General features: G+C 48.5%; 2 protein-coding genes across 2 annotated transcripts; one reads left to right on the top strand and one right to left on the bottom strand.

Annotated features, from left to right (window-relative positions):
- Positions 1–693: 693 nt before the first annotated feature.
- LOC136055900 (olfactory receptor 14C36-like) lies at positions 694–1632 on the bottom strand. Its single transcript, XM_065747766.1, has one exon. The coding sequence runs from the start codon at positions 1630–1632 to the stop codon at positions 694–696; it is 939 nt and encodes a 312-aa protein (XP_065603838.1).
- Positions 1633–12957: 11325 nt separating this feature from the next.
- Positions 12958–13539, top strand: LOC136055877 (olfactory receptor 14C36-like). The gene has a single exon (XM_065747748.1). The coding sequence runs from the start codon at positions 12958–12960 to the stop codon at positions 13537–13539; it is 582 nt and encodes a 193-aa protein (XP_065603820.1).
- The last annotated feature ends 1743 nt before the right edge of the window (positions 13540–15282 follow it).

Raw genomic sequence — 15282 nt, 5'->3', positions numbered from 1 at the left:
GAGCTCTGTGCAGGCACCGCATGGGGCAGCATGCATGCAGGGCTACGGAGGTGTGCCCCCAGCACAGCCCCTGACTCCTCACATCCTCCTTCCTACAGCACCTACTTCCTCCCTTTGATTTCATTTTCCTCCTCAACACAGTGCCCTCAGGATCACCTGTTAGCTCTTTTCTCCCCAGTATGGCAAATTCCCATTGCTTGTTATAACGTAACGAGCAACTTTCTAATTTGGTGCACTATAAGTCAAAACAATTTATATGCAACCCAAGAAAAAGTTTCAGGATGAGCACAATTGGATTCCTTTTGATGAACTAATCTATTGGTCCTTAGGCTAAAACGAACATCCCTTATGCTAATCCAGCCTGTATCACCTCCACAGTGCCTGCTGGCATCTCATTTCTCTATAGATACAGAGATAAGAACAGAGCCTGCGTGAGAGTCAGCACTGGCCCAGAATTCGTATGGGCTCCAGGAGATAGAGAGCAGCGTGATGCCTCAGTAGAAGCAGACAGAATCCAAACGCATGTTTAGGAATAATAACCAATAATATTTATTACACACTCACACATATAAATGAACAGCAAACACAATTGTATCAATTAATAGAAATAGATAAGCATTTTAAAGGTGAAAATGCATAATATGAGCCTGCTACAGGAACAACAGTGAGTCAGTTGTAGAGAAAGATGAGAAGTTAATCCCTCCTGAAATGTGTCCTTGCCATCATTTTCCTCACTGCATCCTTGAGTTCCTGGTTCCTCATGCTGTAGATGAGGGGGTTCAGTGTTGGAGGCACTACTGAGTACAAAAATGACACCACCAGGTTCAGGGATGGAGAGAACAGGGAAGGGGGATTCAGGTAGGCAAAGAAGACCGTGCCCACAAACAGGGAAACTACGGCCAGGTGAGGGAGGCACATGGAGAAGGCTTTTTGCCGGCATTGATCAGAGGGCATCCTCAGCACGACCCTGAAAATGTGCACGTAGGACAGCACTATGAATACAAAGCACCCAAGTACGACAAGAACACTTACCACAATAAATCCAGTTTCCCTAAGGTAGTCTGATTGCGAGCATGAGAGCTTGAGGATTTGTGGAATTTCACAAAAAATCTGGTCCACGGCATTGCCCTGGCACAGTGGTATAGAAAATGTATTGGCAGTGTGCAGCAGAGCATAGAGAACACCAGTGCCACAGGCAGCTGCTGCCATGGTGGCACAAGCTCTGCTGCTCAGGAGGGTCTCGTAGTGCAGAGGCTTGCAGATGGCAACAAAACGGTCATAGGCCATGACTGTGAGAAGGGAATACTCTGCTGAAAATAAAAACAAAAAGAAAAAGACCTGTGCAGCACATCCAGCGTAGGAGATGGCCCTGGTGTCCCAGAGGACATTGGCCATGGCTTTGGGGAGAGTGGTGGAGATGCAGCCCAAGTCGAGGAGGGCGAGGTTGAGGAGGAAGAAGTACATGGGTGTGTGCAGGCACTGGTCGCAGGCTACGGCTGTGCTGATGAGGCCGTTGCCCAGGAGGGCAGCCAGGTAGATGCCCAGGAAGAGCCAGAAGTGCAGGAGCTGCAGCTGCCGCGTGTCTGCCAACGCCAGCAGGAGGAACTCGCTGATGGAGCTGCTGTTGGGCATATTCTCTGCTATTCCTGGGCGTGGAGTTGCTGTTAGGAGTGCAGAAGATAATGACAAATCAAGACCGTCCTCAGAGAAAATCAGTTCCCACATCCCATATCTTTACCCTGTCTACACTCAGACCTCTCATTCCAAACTCTGTGCAATTAGTTTTGCTTTACTGTCTTCACTTACTTGACATACGGTGTTAAAGGCCATGACTAATGCTGCTCCAGTGAGCTCACAGCCTGCTCACATCCCACATATCCTGAAAGTTCCCTCTCCTTTCTCTCTTCTCCCCGTCACCTGCCGATCATGTCCCCAGCATTAATACGTGGTGCACAGGAACTGCTCCTGGGCACAGCTGTTTCTCTGCAGCTCTGCCTGCTTGTATGAGCACTTTGTGTCCCAGGGGACCAGCCCAACTCAGCGGGAGAGGATGTGATTTTCTTCTCCCCATCTCACTGGAGATGTCCTTGACTCTCCATGGCCAACAGCTTCTGAAAGGCTGCTGGATGATCGCAGACTCACACATAACGGAGACGTAGAATGGCTTAGGTTGGAAGGGATATTAAAGTCACTCACTCCCAACCCCCCTGCCATGGGCAGCGTTGCCAACCCCCAGATCATGTTGTCCAACAACCCATCCAACATGGCCTTGAATGCCTCCATGGATGGGGCATCCACCACCTACTTGGGCAATCTGTTCCAGAGCCTCACCACCATCCATGTGCAAAAATTTCAGCAGAGTCACTTGCTCACTTACAGACAATTGCTGATGAACAAGGTGCCTGGGGTGCACCTAGATGTGGGCAACACTGCCTGCAAGCTGTGGTAGACAACCTCAGAGATAGCCACCTCCTTTCTGAGCATTAGCTGGGAGCCAAATGTGAATGGGAGTATTCTTGGTCATCCTAAATGACACCAGAGCTCTGATTTTAGGACACCTGAGAGTATCATTTTTCACCTGTCCCCTTGGAGCATGCCGAGTTATACCGCTGACCGAATGGATGAGCTCAGCATAAGAGCCAGGTCATTGTCTCTGCTCCATCTGTGCCATATTCTGGAGTTCAAGGCATTACAAAGCTAGGACACACCTACGCTCCTTCAATGATGACACCTGAGTTTGTTCTGGGCTCTCTTATGAACTTATGAACTTATGAACTCTTATGAACTTATGAACTTATGAACTCTTTTGAATGGCAGTTCCCTGGGGTCTCCAGCACACCCACAGCCAGCTGGCAAAATGCAGCACAGCACCTTCAGGAAAGCCATGCCCTAGGAGTGTTGGTGCTGGCTGGACAGCTCCAAGCCCCACAATGGCTCTATTGCCCGCGTTCCACCTTCTGAGCACCACTACCATCGTGTAGACACAGGATCCAGCCAGGATACATCCAGTGATGCTTTGGGAATGGAAAGCTTTCTAAAGTGTCTTTACACTAAGGAGAACACCAAAACTATGAACTCCTTGAGCTAGAAATCTTTTTGCATTTGCAGACCTAGGATCTTCTTGGATCACAGAAACATGGCAGGATGGTTCCCACCTGTGAAGCAATGAAAAACAAGGGATAAGGACTCTTCACAGGGGGTGGTCAAGGAAGGCTACTGCTCTGTCTGTGAGAGCACACTGAGCTCTGCCTGGAGAGGGCAGAGGATCCCACTGTGAACTGATGGAAATGGCTTAAAGAGGAGACCAGCAGTGCCTGTTACTGGTTTCCAGGTCAGGAAGAATAAGAGGAAGGGGACCTAAAAAGACAAACAGGAGCCTCACATTTTGAGGCCCTTGTCACAGTCAGGGGCTTTACTCACTCCAACATCAACTGGAGAGGCAGCACAGCAGGGCATAAGCCATCCAGAAGATCCCTGGAGAGCACGGCTGACAGCTTCATGACCAAGCCAAAGAAGAACTAAAGAGAAGAGGTGCTCTGCTGGATCTCATACTCACCAGCAAGGAGGGTTTGTGAGGAATGTGAAGGTCAAAGGCGTCCTGGGCTGCAGTGGCCATGGCATGGTGGAGCTCAGGTGTCTGTAGAGAGGGCAAAAGAGAAGCTCACAACTTTGGGCTTCAGCAGAACACAGCTTGGCTTCTTCAAATGTCTGTGGGGTACGGGAAGGCAAGGTAAGGCTCTGAGGGGAATAGGGTCAAAAAAGGTGTTATCTACCTAAGGACCAGAACTTACAAGTAGAAAAAGTCCATTCCAAGGAAGAGAAAGCCAAGCAGCAATGTCAGAAGTCTTGCAGGAATGGGAAAGATTGCCCTGATCAAACCCAAACAGAGCAGTGCAGAGATTTTTCCCAGTGTTCCTGCTGAGATGAGTTTAGCAAAGCTAGAGTTCCACTGCAATTGAATGTGTCCAGGCATATCAAAAGGAGGTAGAGCTTAAAGAAATGTGTAGGCAGGAAAAGGAAGGCTAGGGAGACTGTGGGCCCACAGTAGAATGGGGCAAGGAACCTGGTGAGACAGGACATGGAAAAATCACTGATACTCATTTCCTTCCTGATCTCACTGTTTATCAGTTGGATTGGGCCTCTTGGTATCCTATGTGCCAGAAACAGTTGGGAAATGCTGATGCAAGAAGAGGTGAACTCCGAGCACCTAAGGAAACAGGATCCAGAGTTGGAAGAGACTGACAGAAATCACAGAATCCTTGAGTGGCTTGGGTTGGAAGGAGAGAAAGCAATACCCAGAGTAGTGCCTTCCCATTTCAGATGCTCGAGACAAGAAAGATGTCAGCAAGCTGAACGGGGCTTGGGAAGGCTCAAACAAGAGGTCTGGGTTTGAATGCTTCACGTGTGAGGAGAGGCTGAGGGATCTGGGCCTGTCCAGCCTGGAGAAGGGAAGGCTGAAGAGGATCTCACTGCAGCCTGCCAGAACCTGGAGGACGTGATGGAGAGCACAAAGCCAGGCCCTTCCCCATGGTGCGTGTTGAGAAATAAAAGAGAGGTTTGGCCTGTGCTTCAGAAAAGCACCTTTTTCACCACCAGCTGATGCAAGAATTGGTGCATGTCATCCAATGAGGCTCTGCAGTCTGTTCCCATGGAGGCTTGGAAAATCCATCAGGTGCAAATGCTGAGCAACTTGGTGTGTCCCTCTTTCTGACAGGTTGGGCTGCAGACATCCCCCAGGTTCTCTTCCAGCCTGGCTTATCTTGTGATCCTATGGCCGACAGCTGATGGGAAGAGAGCAGATGTTTACAGAGCATGAAGCATCCTGTGCTGTTTGTGACCATCTAAAACAAGATCTGAGGAAATGAAAAGAGATCGGTACACAGTGTGACTCAGTCAGTGCAAACCCTGAGGGCTGCCATGGGCAGTTCTAGGCAGGATGTTTTGGGGGCACCAGGCTCTGTGCAAGGCACAAATGGACCTTCTTTCCTTTTTGAAGCTGTAAGTCTGAAAGATGCTAATGTCAGTAACACTGCAAAAAGAATAAAAAAATAAATGACCACAAGTCAGGGCATGTTTTCAGCAAGTCATCTGGACACATGCTCTTCCCACTGCTCTCCAGATTTTCCCCATCTCTTGCTCGGTCTTCACTCAGATACCTCCCAATTCCCTGGCTGCTTCGTGACCATCAGGGAGTTTGGAACTTGCTCCATCCATCTATCCAAAGTCAAATGAACTCTTCATAAAACTCCTTAACTATATTTATATCTATCCCTTCCTATCTCTGTCTAACTCATTTCTTATACAAATGTTCCCTGTGAAAGACAAACTTTATGAGATGCAGCTTGGACATGGCATGCAGTTGAAGACTGTTTTACTGTTCATTCAATTGCATCGTGTTCCTTTCTGTTTGTTCACAAAAAAAAAAAAAGAAAAAAATCTTTCTTTGTCCATGTGCAGCTGGTTCTCTGAGGAAAGCAAGTTGAAGTCCGTGCAAAGGAGGTTTAACACTGAGAGGGTGACTTCAGAGGAAAAGTCATGCATTCCCCATGGGGCCAATGTGAGTAGAAATGGGGTGGCAAAGTTGAGGAGGATGTTTGTCTGCACAGTGTCAGAACAAACTCATTCGGGGACATCCTGGATCAACATCCATTGCTGAGTGCCGCTCCAAATTCTTTTTGAAGCCAGACTGTAATTAAATAAACAATTTGGCCTATTAGATGTTCATGAGCCTCTTCATCTTTAGACTGTCTCCAGACACTTCTCCAACTTGCTGTACAAGTTCTGAACACTTGAAGAAGATGACAGGAAGGCACAGGAGGGCTCTTTAGACTGTAATGGGCCCCAGGGGAAATTAGCTGCTGAGTCCATCAACATCCAGTGCAGAGAGAAGTTAGCAGAAAGAGCTCAAGAAGTTAAAGTCAGAAGTAGCAGTGACTTTGGAGTAATAATAGGCCCCACGGAGGGCCATTATCAACACAGCCTCCCCAGGGACTTGTTGGAGCAGATCACTGGAAGCCATGGTTACAGGCTGACAAAGGGACTGTGATGGTGGCTGTGATGCTGAGAAAACCCTTTGTTATCTCACGAAGCAGAAAGGCCGAGCCCTGATCCCCAGAGAATTGAAAGGGAGATCCTGTCCCTCATGTTGGCTCAGGGACCTTCCTGTGGCATAGGGATGGAGGTTTGTGTGATATCAAGTGAAAGACAAGGGGACAGCAGCTCTCTGCGTGGGGTGCAAGATGTTGTGAGGCCCAAGTCCCACATGGGCAATGTGTCTCATCACACGATTTGGATGTGAGAGGGGCCCAGTCTGAAAAAGTAGTAGTCAAGCACAATGAACCTTTGAACTTCAGATCTCTCAGGCCCAAGGTGGAGGCACCACAGCCTCACTGGGAGAGTTTGGCTCTGGGGATGCCATGTTTGATGCTAACTCATGTGCAGAGCTCCTTTCCTGCAGATCAGCCCCCAGTCTGTATTGATGTGTCATCACTCCTTGTCTCTCCTTCACAGCACTGTGACTCTGGCATCTCTGTGCTGTAACTCCAACATCAACACACTCCTGCCTGCTGTGACAGCCCAGTGACTCTGGCATCACTGTAATACAGACCACTGCAACAACTCAGTTATTCTGACATCACTGATGTCCACAACACCAAGTCTCTTGTCTCATGGCTCTTGTCACTGAGCTCCTGTGCACTGAGACAGCACAGTGACTCCAACATCACTGTGCTCATATCCACTATCACAGAATCCTAGAATATCCTGCAATAGAAAGGACCCACAAGGATCATTGAGTCCAAGTTCTGGCTCCGTGTGACCATCCAAAATAACAGACCATATGACTGAGGGTGTTGTCTTGCTTCTTGAACTCCAGCAATTTTGGTGCTGTAACCACTTCCCTAGGAGGCCTCTTCCAATGCCCTCCTTTGGACACTCTCCAATAGTTCTATGTCCTTTATGTTTTGCATTGCCCAGAAGTGCAACCAATGCTCCAAGTGAGGCCACAGCAATGCAGAGCAGAGCAGGGCAACTGCTTCCCTTACCTGTCTAGCACTGCTGTCCTCATTGCTCCTCAAAGGAAGGTTGGCCTTCCTGGCTGAGTGGGCACACTGCTGACTCACGTTCAATTTGCTGTTGATCAAGACTCCCAAATCCCTGTCAGTAGAACCACTCTCCAGTGTCCCATTCCCTACTCCGTGAGTACAGCCAGGGTTGCCCCTACGCAGCTGCAGAATCAGGCACTTGTTCTTGTTTCACTTCAAGTGGTTGGTGATTGGCCAGTTCTCTAAGTCATCCACATCTCTCTGCAAGGCCTATGCACCTTCAGTGGAGTCAACAGCTCCACCCGATCCAAAATCATCAGCAAATTTCCTGAAAAACTCTTCTAGTTCTTCATGTAAGCCGGTGATGAAAACATCAAAGTGAAGTGGCTCTAAAACACAGCCCTGGGAATCCCTGTTAGTGACCACTTGCCAAGCTGATAGAACCCCATTTACAATAACCCACTGGGTTATTTTACTGACCCTTCAGCCAAATGCTCACGTATCACAGTGCATTTCTATCTCTCCATATGCCAGACCATTTTTCCAAAAGGATAATGTGAGAAACAAATGCTCTACTGAAATCCTAACATATAACATCAGCTGGCTTCCCTTGATCAACTACATGGGTGACCGTGTCACCAAAGGACATGAAGTTAAACAGGATCTTCCCCTCATGAACCAGAGTTGGCTGTGACCAAAAACAACTGTTTTTCAATAACTCCCTACATCACTTTAACCATAATTTTACCTGGCACTGAAGTGACACTGACAGGTCCTTAATTGCTGGGGTCTTCTTTCTTGCTCTTCTTTAAAACTGGAACAACCTTTTTTGCCACCTTCCTGTCAACTGGGAACAGACATATCCCTAGGCTTCTTCTGATGCCTTTAAAATGAGAGCCCAGAGCAAACTCAAGTGTCATCACAGAAAGAACGGAGATGTGTCATAGCTTTGTAATGCCTTCAACTGCACAGTATGCCACAGATGGAGCAGAGAGGAAGATCCAGCTCTTCTTTTGTGAGCTCATCCATTTGGTCAGCGGAATAACACTACATGCTCCATGGGGATAGGTGCAAAAGGCACAGGGTTCTGCTGGCATTTAGGATGGCCAAGCATACCTCCTTCTGGCTCCAACTGATGCTCAAGAAGGAGGTGTCTATCTCAGAGATTTTCCACCACAGTTTGCAAGCACTAGCACACAGCAACCCAGCACCCCATGCACCTTCATCATCACTGAGTAGTGTGTGAGCTACTGAGTTAATGTTGAACAAAGACCAAGGATTTGAATTTGGGGCTCACAAGCAGACACCTCATTGTACACATTGAACTCAACTAAGAGGATTCCTGAGTGCCAGAGTCCAGTGGGGAACTTAATCCAATTTCAACCCCAGGTTACCATCAGTGGATGAGCCTAACCCTAGAGTTAGGATGAGAGTATCTGATAGTTATAGGACAAATTTCTGTAAGCACCATCCAAACTTGGAGAGATTCAAGGCCAGGTTGGATGGGATCCTTGGGAACCTGATCTAATGGTTTACAAATCTGCCTGTGGTTAGAGGCCAGAACTAGGTGATCTGTAAAGTCCCCTCCAACCTGAACCATTCTATGATTGTGTAATGATATGTCTGCACTGCCTGAGCTGAATCACTGTGCTGTATAAGGGAAGCCAACCCCTCCCTGTCCTGATCTGTCCCCTTTGTCATACATGCCACGAGCAGAGGTTTCCAGATTGGACATCTGCTTCTCTCATGTGCAGACGTATCCAACCATGCTCCTGGAATCCAGTGGACATGTGGTGATTAACTGATCTGACTTTGAAGTATGTTTTGCAGTGGTGATCCCGCTGCCTTTCAGGAGCTGTCAGCCCTGGAATCCCCAGGACATCTCAGGGGAGATGACTGGGAAGAAGAAATCACATCCTCTGCTGCTGAGCTGTGTGGGGCACCTGGGACACATGGAGCTTCTATGAGTGGGCAGTGCTGCAGAGAGACAGCTGTGCCCAGGAGCAGCACTCGTGCAGCACACAGCAGGGCTAGGGACTTGAACTGCCCGTGAAGGGGAGAGAAGAGAAGGAAGAGAGCTTTCAGGCTGTGTGGCACATAAGCAGGCTGAGAGCTCACCGCAGGAACAATTCTCACAGCCTTTGGCAAGGTAAGTCTCTCACTGCAGGCAATGAAGCCACTTTTCCTGGAGGGTTCACTGAATCTGGGACATACTATTGCAAGTCAGGCTGCAGACTGTAAGTTTCTTCAACAGGGAATAACCTCTGCTCCAGCTGAGGGCTTCCCTGCTGCAGCATCAGAGCACAGCCCTGAGGGCTGCTTGTCTGAGTGAGCTGCACTGCCAGCTATCTGCCCCAGGCCAGGTCCTGCAGCTTTTGGAGCAGCGAGTGCTCCTACTGACCTTAAGCTGAAGGCCGCAGGACACAGCTCGCTGTAACCTTTCAGTTCTGTGTTGGCAAGGGGATCCCTGCAAAGTCGTGGCACATGCAGAATAGTTGTGTGCTATGTGTGCGCTGTGAAACAGTATTCCCTCCTGTACCACAAGTGTAGCTGATAGCAGCATTCAGTTAGAAGTAGGGACAGAAGGCCAGTGCACTCTGTAATACACCAATACCACTGTCCTCAGTATTTAAAAGCTTTCTGTACTGTAAGAAAAGCCAGGCACCCACCCCATGCAGCCTCCCAGACTTCCCAGGACTAACTACAACCCCGCCTTATAAAAGCACATCCATTTCATTAGATAAGGATTGCAAGCTGTACTAGAGATATAGGATTTATAAATGCTCACTGAAAAATACCAAGGCTATTCCCGTTCCGAGTGGCTAAAGAACTTCAGCATCTCTGATGTTTTATCAAAAAGCTGGAGGTCCTGCATTTAGGTCACAGCTGTGAAAGTTAAAGGGCGCTTACATCAGATGTAGGGTTGTTTCTTTTATTTAAACAGAGGTTTCATGGTTACTTTGAATCATAAAGAAGATGTGCTTCTAGTAGCTGACCTGTCTTCGGCTTCTTCTAGTCTTGTAGCCTTGCCTGGGGCTGTTTCAGTAACAGCACCTTATGGTCCTATGTTATTGTACAAAGCTGTTGTTTTAAGCTTCTGTCTAGAAGAGTTGTTACATGTTCCAGACATAAGTCTGGCAGTCAGGAAAAAAGAGTTAAAAATAATAATAAAAAAAAAGCACTGTGAGCCAAGTTACCAGGAATTACCAGGTAGAAGAGTTAGTTTCTTCATGGGGAATGCGATTTGTTACATTTTCCTTTAAGGAAAAAAAACAAAAGCAAAAAGATGCACAGAAAGGAGGCAGTCGGTGAGCCACGCTGTGCACCATCCCCAGCCCTCGGTGTGAGAGCAGGGCAATCTGGGCTGAGCACAATGGATCTGTCATGACAAGGGGCAGTCCTGCAGTGCTGAGCACAGACTGCCTCAGGTTGCTGAGGTCTCCATCTGAACGAGAGGCAACACGTTTGGCTCAGGCTGTTTGGGAATCAGGTAATGAAATGAAAGCCTTAACTCCCCCCTCCTGCCCCCAGCACCTCTCCTAACTTCCACTTTGGCCTTATCTAACCAGGACTATCCTTCTGATACGAGGGGGCTGAAATCAGCTCCCACCAATTGTAAATGCCTCTGGATTTTCCTGTGCAAAGCCACTGTCTCCCTGTAGATACCAAGTGCCATTCCTGGACAACTCCTGTTCCTCACAGTGCTCTCAGCACCCGAGCCTGCCATCTCCAGCTCCCCGTGCTGTACCACGTGCTGAGCACCCCATTGGGAACAAAATTTATCAGCACCTTCCAAACCAGCTCCTAGAAGTGCACATCCATATACCAAGATGGGTGCTACAAATGGCCTTCCCTCAGGAGAAGAATGTCTCTAATGAAAGCAAGGCACACAGCAGAAAACTTCCCCCAGCATCCCAGCCTTGCCCAGCCACACTTGTCCCAGGACGGCTGCAGGCTGTGCAGCCGGGTGCCCAGGGCTGTCGTGCAGAGCAGGGTCAATGCTGTGCCCCAAGGGGCTGCGTGCCGGGGTAGGGACTCTGCCGCCTGCCAGGCTCAGCACTCAGCCTGCCCAGGGAGCTGCCCAGGGGCAAAGAGCTCACAGCTACACTGCACCAAAGGGGAATTTCCACAAGGAAGACCAATACTGGGATTTTCTGCTGTGTTTCCTATTTTCTGCTTCCAGGGGAGTTTAAAGATGTAAAGTGAGAAACAGAACATCATATACCATGTTTGAGCACACAGCTGAGAGTCCTAAAATGCTTTCAGTCTCTTTTGTTCTTATGAGCATGTATTTTCCTTGCTGAACCAATTGAGTTTCTCTTATGTTCCCTTTCTCACTTGCAAACATGAGCATGCACCTACACAATGCCTGCTAACAGGATGGGTTCTGATCAACGGATACGAATGCGTTGCGTCCGAGCTGGTGTCTGTATGTTGAAACAGGAAAAAGATGAGGAAACACTTTCCAGGTGAAAAGTCTGCAGGCATGAGAGATATGATCAGGGAAAGAGAGAAAAGTAATAGCTTAATCTTTTGAGAATAAGAATTTCCCGGAAGAAAACATATAACTGCCTTTATCGTGGACACCTTCTGCAGAGCAAGCCCCCACCCAGAAACAGCCCTCACAGCTGTTAGATCCTCTGCAGCCAGAGCTCCTTCAGAGTATAGGAACATCTACTCAGGCATGTGTCCGTCACCCTCTGCAGTACCTGCAGATGTGGGCAATGCAGTCTGTGAAGCTGGAAAAGTGTTGGCTTTCCCTTAGTGAGAGTTATGATGCATCTCCCTGAGGCCCTTCGGAGCTGTGATCTGACCTTCAGGATGCAAATCTTTCCCATAGCCTTTAAGAACAAAGTCGAGGGAAGAAGCAGAGTGATGCTATATGCATGGAAATGCTGTGGGGTTGGTGAAATGGATGTTAGGTGTCTGTTTTAAGAAGCGCAGTGATGAGGTCTTGCTCACGTCCCTTGAGAAAGGGTGGGTGTTGTGTGATGAGCAGTCGGTTCCTCTTCTCTCAGCAGGGTCTGGCTTCTTTGGAAGGTAACTTGTGAATGCACTTGCCTTCCATCTCCAATCTGTGCTATTTCACAGCAACTGGAAACAGGCCCACGAGCTCCCCTTATCCTGCACTAAGCAGCAGTGAATCTCTTTGCCTCCCAGGTCTCAATCACAGCCGTTCACAATGAGTGCAGCAGAAGTGCTCAGGATTTCTGACTTCACTGAACACCCTTTGGGCATCATGAGTAGGATGAAACCATAGGAGAAAAAGCATCCCTAAGACTTTTCTTGTGTCAGTTGTACAGACGCCTACAGGTACTTTTGCATTAGAAGTGATTTCAACTGACAAATTCTAAAAGAAAATCTGTGACCACAGCACCAACACATTCCTCACAGGGACGTGGTTGTTTCCTTGAGAGAAGAAAGGCAGAGGCCTTCATGGCAAACTCAATGTCATGAACTGTAGCTTACATCACTGACCTCAACAAACATTTCACCCTTGGAAAGACCTGTCTCTAACTTTCATACTCCTTGGACAGGTCCTCATGCCCACAGGTCCTGATACCCAGAAGTGCCAAATGCCCAACAGCAGCTCCATCAGCGAGTTCCTCCTGCTGGCGTTGGCAGACACGCGGCAGCTGCAGCTCCTGCACTTCTGGCTCTTCCTGGGCATCTACCTGGCTGCCCTCCTGGGCAACGACCTCATCAGCACAGCCGTAGCCTGCGACCTGCACCTGCACACACCCATGTACTTCTTCCTCCTCAACCTCGCCCTCCTCGACCTGGGCTGCATCTCCACCACTGTCCCCAAAGCCATGGCCAATGCCCTCTGGGACACCAGGGCCATCTCCTACACAGGTCTTTTTCTTTCCCTTCTTCATGACAGCAGAGTATTTCCTTCTCACAGTCACGGCCTATGACCAACTTTGTTGCCATCTGCAAGCCCCTGCACTACGGGACCCTCCTGGGCAGCAGAGCTTGTGTCACCATGGCTGCAGCTGCCTGGGGCACTGCTGTTCTCTATGCTCAACTGCACACTGCCAATACATTTCCTATACCACTGTGGCAGGACAATGCTGTGGACCAGTTCTTCTGTGAAATCGCCCAGATCCTTAGGCTCTCATGCTCACAATCATACTGCCTCAGGGAAATGGAAATTATTTATTTTAGCATTATTAATGTATATTTAGTTTTCATTGTGCTGTTTTACGGGCATATCTTCAGGTCTGTGCTGAGGATGCCCTCTGAGCAAGGCTGGCACAAAACCTTATCCACGTGCCTCCCCCACCTGGCTGTGGTCTCTCTCTTTGTCTGCACTGGCTCGTTTGCCTACCTGAAGCCCCCTTCTCTCTCTTCTCCATCCCTGGACCTACTGGTATCATTTCCGTACTCAGTGGTGCCTCCAGCAGCGAATCCTCTCATCTACAGCCTGAGGAACCAGAAGCTCAAGAATGCAGTGTGTACTTGTTCAACTTCCAAAAAATGCACGTCAGCCTAACAGGAGCCCCAAGGTAATTCAGAAATCATTTGGATAATCCCTCGTTATTATTTGCCTTCATTATTGTTTCCACTGGCATGACTGATTTAAAAAGTTTTCTTCTTGGCCTGCCACATTTCTGTCATGCTTTGACACACTTATCTCATGTACCTATAGATCAAGGCTCTCATACATAAATTGTATTTATGAACATAAATACAATAAAGACACCAGCAGAAATACATGTCTCCATTCCCATGTTTTCCCATCTTCTCTGAAACTGGGAGAGCAACTCACGTATGCAGGAGTAGTTCAGGGGCCAAGAGCCCTTCTGCACCACAGAGCACCGGCCTCAGTGCTCATGGGGGGCTGCCCCTCACTGCCCAGTGGGCCTGTCCTCTCATCAGTGTTTGAAACGGGGTTGCTGCTTCCCAGGTCCAATGGTCACAGACAGCAGCAGGACACGGTCTTGCAGTGCTGCTCTCTTTGCACTTCCACTCTTCCCTTTTTGTCTATGCCCTTGGGGACATGGGCAGACCACGAAGGTGGCTCTGGACATTTGTCACCCCCAGCCTCTGGCATCGGCCATTTCCAGCACTGACTGCATGTTTATGGCAGAGCTTTTCCCAAGCTCCTGAAGTACACCAATGACATTGCTGTGTGGGGGAGATACAGCAGAGGAAGTTTTTGAGAAAGGAGAGCAAGTAATCCAAATTCTTCTGGGTGTAGGTTTCATTATTAAGCAAAGCAAATGAAAGGGCCTGCACAGGAAATTCAGTTCCTAGGAATAAAGTGGCAAGATGGATGTCATTACGTCCCAGTAGATGTGATTAACAACATTACTGCCATGTCTCCACCCACTAGTAAAGAAGAAACTCAATCTTTTCTGGGCATAGTGGACTTTTGGAAAATGCACATTCCTGTCTGTAGCCTCATTGTAAACCCCCTTTATCAGGTAACAGAAGAAATACCATTTTGTGTGGGGGTCCTGAGCAGCAGCAGGCCTTTGAGCAAAATAAGCAGGAGATTGCTCAAGCTCTGGTCCTGGGGCCAGTGCAGATGGGACAGGATGTTAAGAATATCCTCTACACTGCTGCTGGAAAGGAAGGTCCCACTTGGAGTTTGTGGCAAAGAGCCTCTGGAAAGACCTGAGGCTGACCCCTTGGGTTCTGGAGTTCAGCATACAGGGGGTCTGAGGAGTGCTACACTCCAACTGATAAGAAGATCTTAGCTGTGTACGAGGGGGTTCGAGCTGCTTCCGAAGTAATCAGCACTGAAATACAGCTCCTTCTGGCACCTTGACTGCCAGTGCTGAGCTGGATGTTCAAAGGAACAGCTCCCTCTACCCATCATGCTACTGATGCCACTTGGAGAAAGTGGATTGCGCTGATTGCACATCGAGTTCGGATGGGGAACCTCAGTCCTCCAGGAATCCTGGAGGTGATCATGGACTGGCCTGAAGGTAAAAAGTTTGGAACAACACCAGCAGATGTATCATGTGCTTAAGAGACCCCCACCATACAATGAACTACCACACAATGAAAAGAGATACGCCTTGTTCACTGACGGATTGTGTCATATTGTGGGGAAGCACTGCAAATGGAAGGCTGCTGTGTGGAGCCCCAGATGATGATGAGTTGCAGAGGCCACTGAAGGAGGAGAATCAAGTCAATTTGCAGAGGTAAAGGCTGTCCAACTGCCCTTACATGCGGCTTAATGGGAGAGGTGGCCAATGTTGTATCTTTATACTGACTTATGGATGGT

Source organism: Cyrtonyx montezumae, unplaced genomic scaffold (genome assembly GCF_038088225.1).
Source record: "Cyrtonyx montezumae isolate F1298 unplaced genomic scaffold, pur_monq_1.0 scaffold_49, whole genome shotgun sequence".
Classification (NCBI taxonomy): Eukaryota; Metazoa; Chordata; class Aves; order Galliformes; family Odontophoridae; genus Cyrtonyx; species Cyrtonyx montezumae.
Note: the sequence above shows the minus strand (reverse complement) of the source record. Positions and strands in the feature narration are given on the sequence as shown.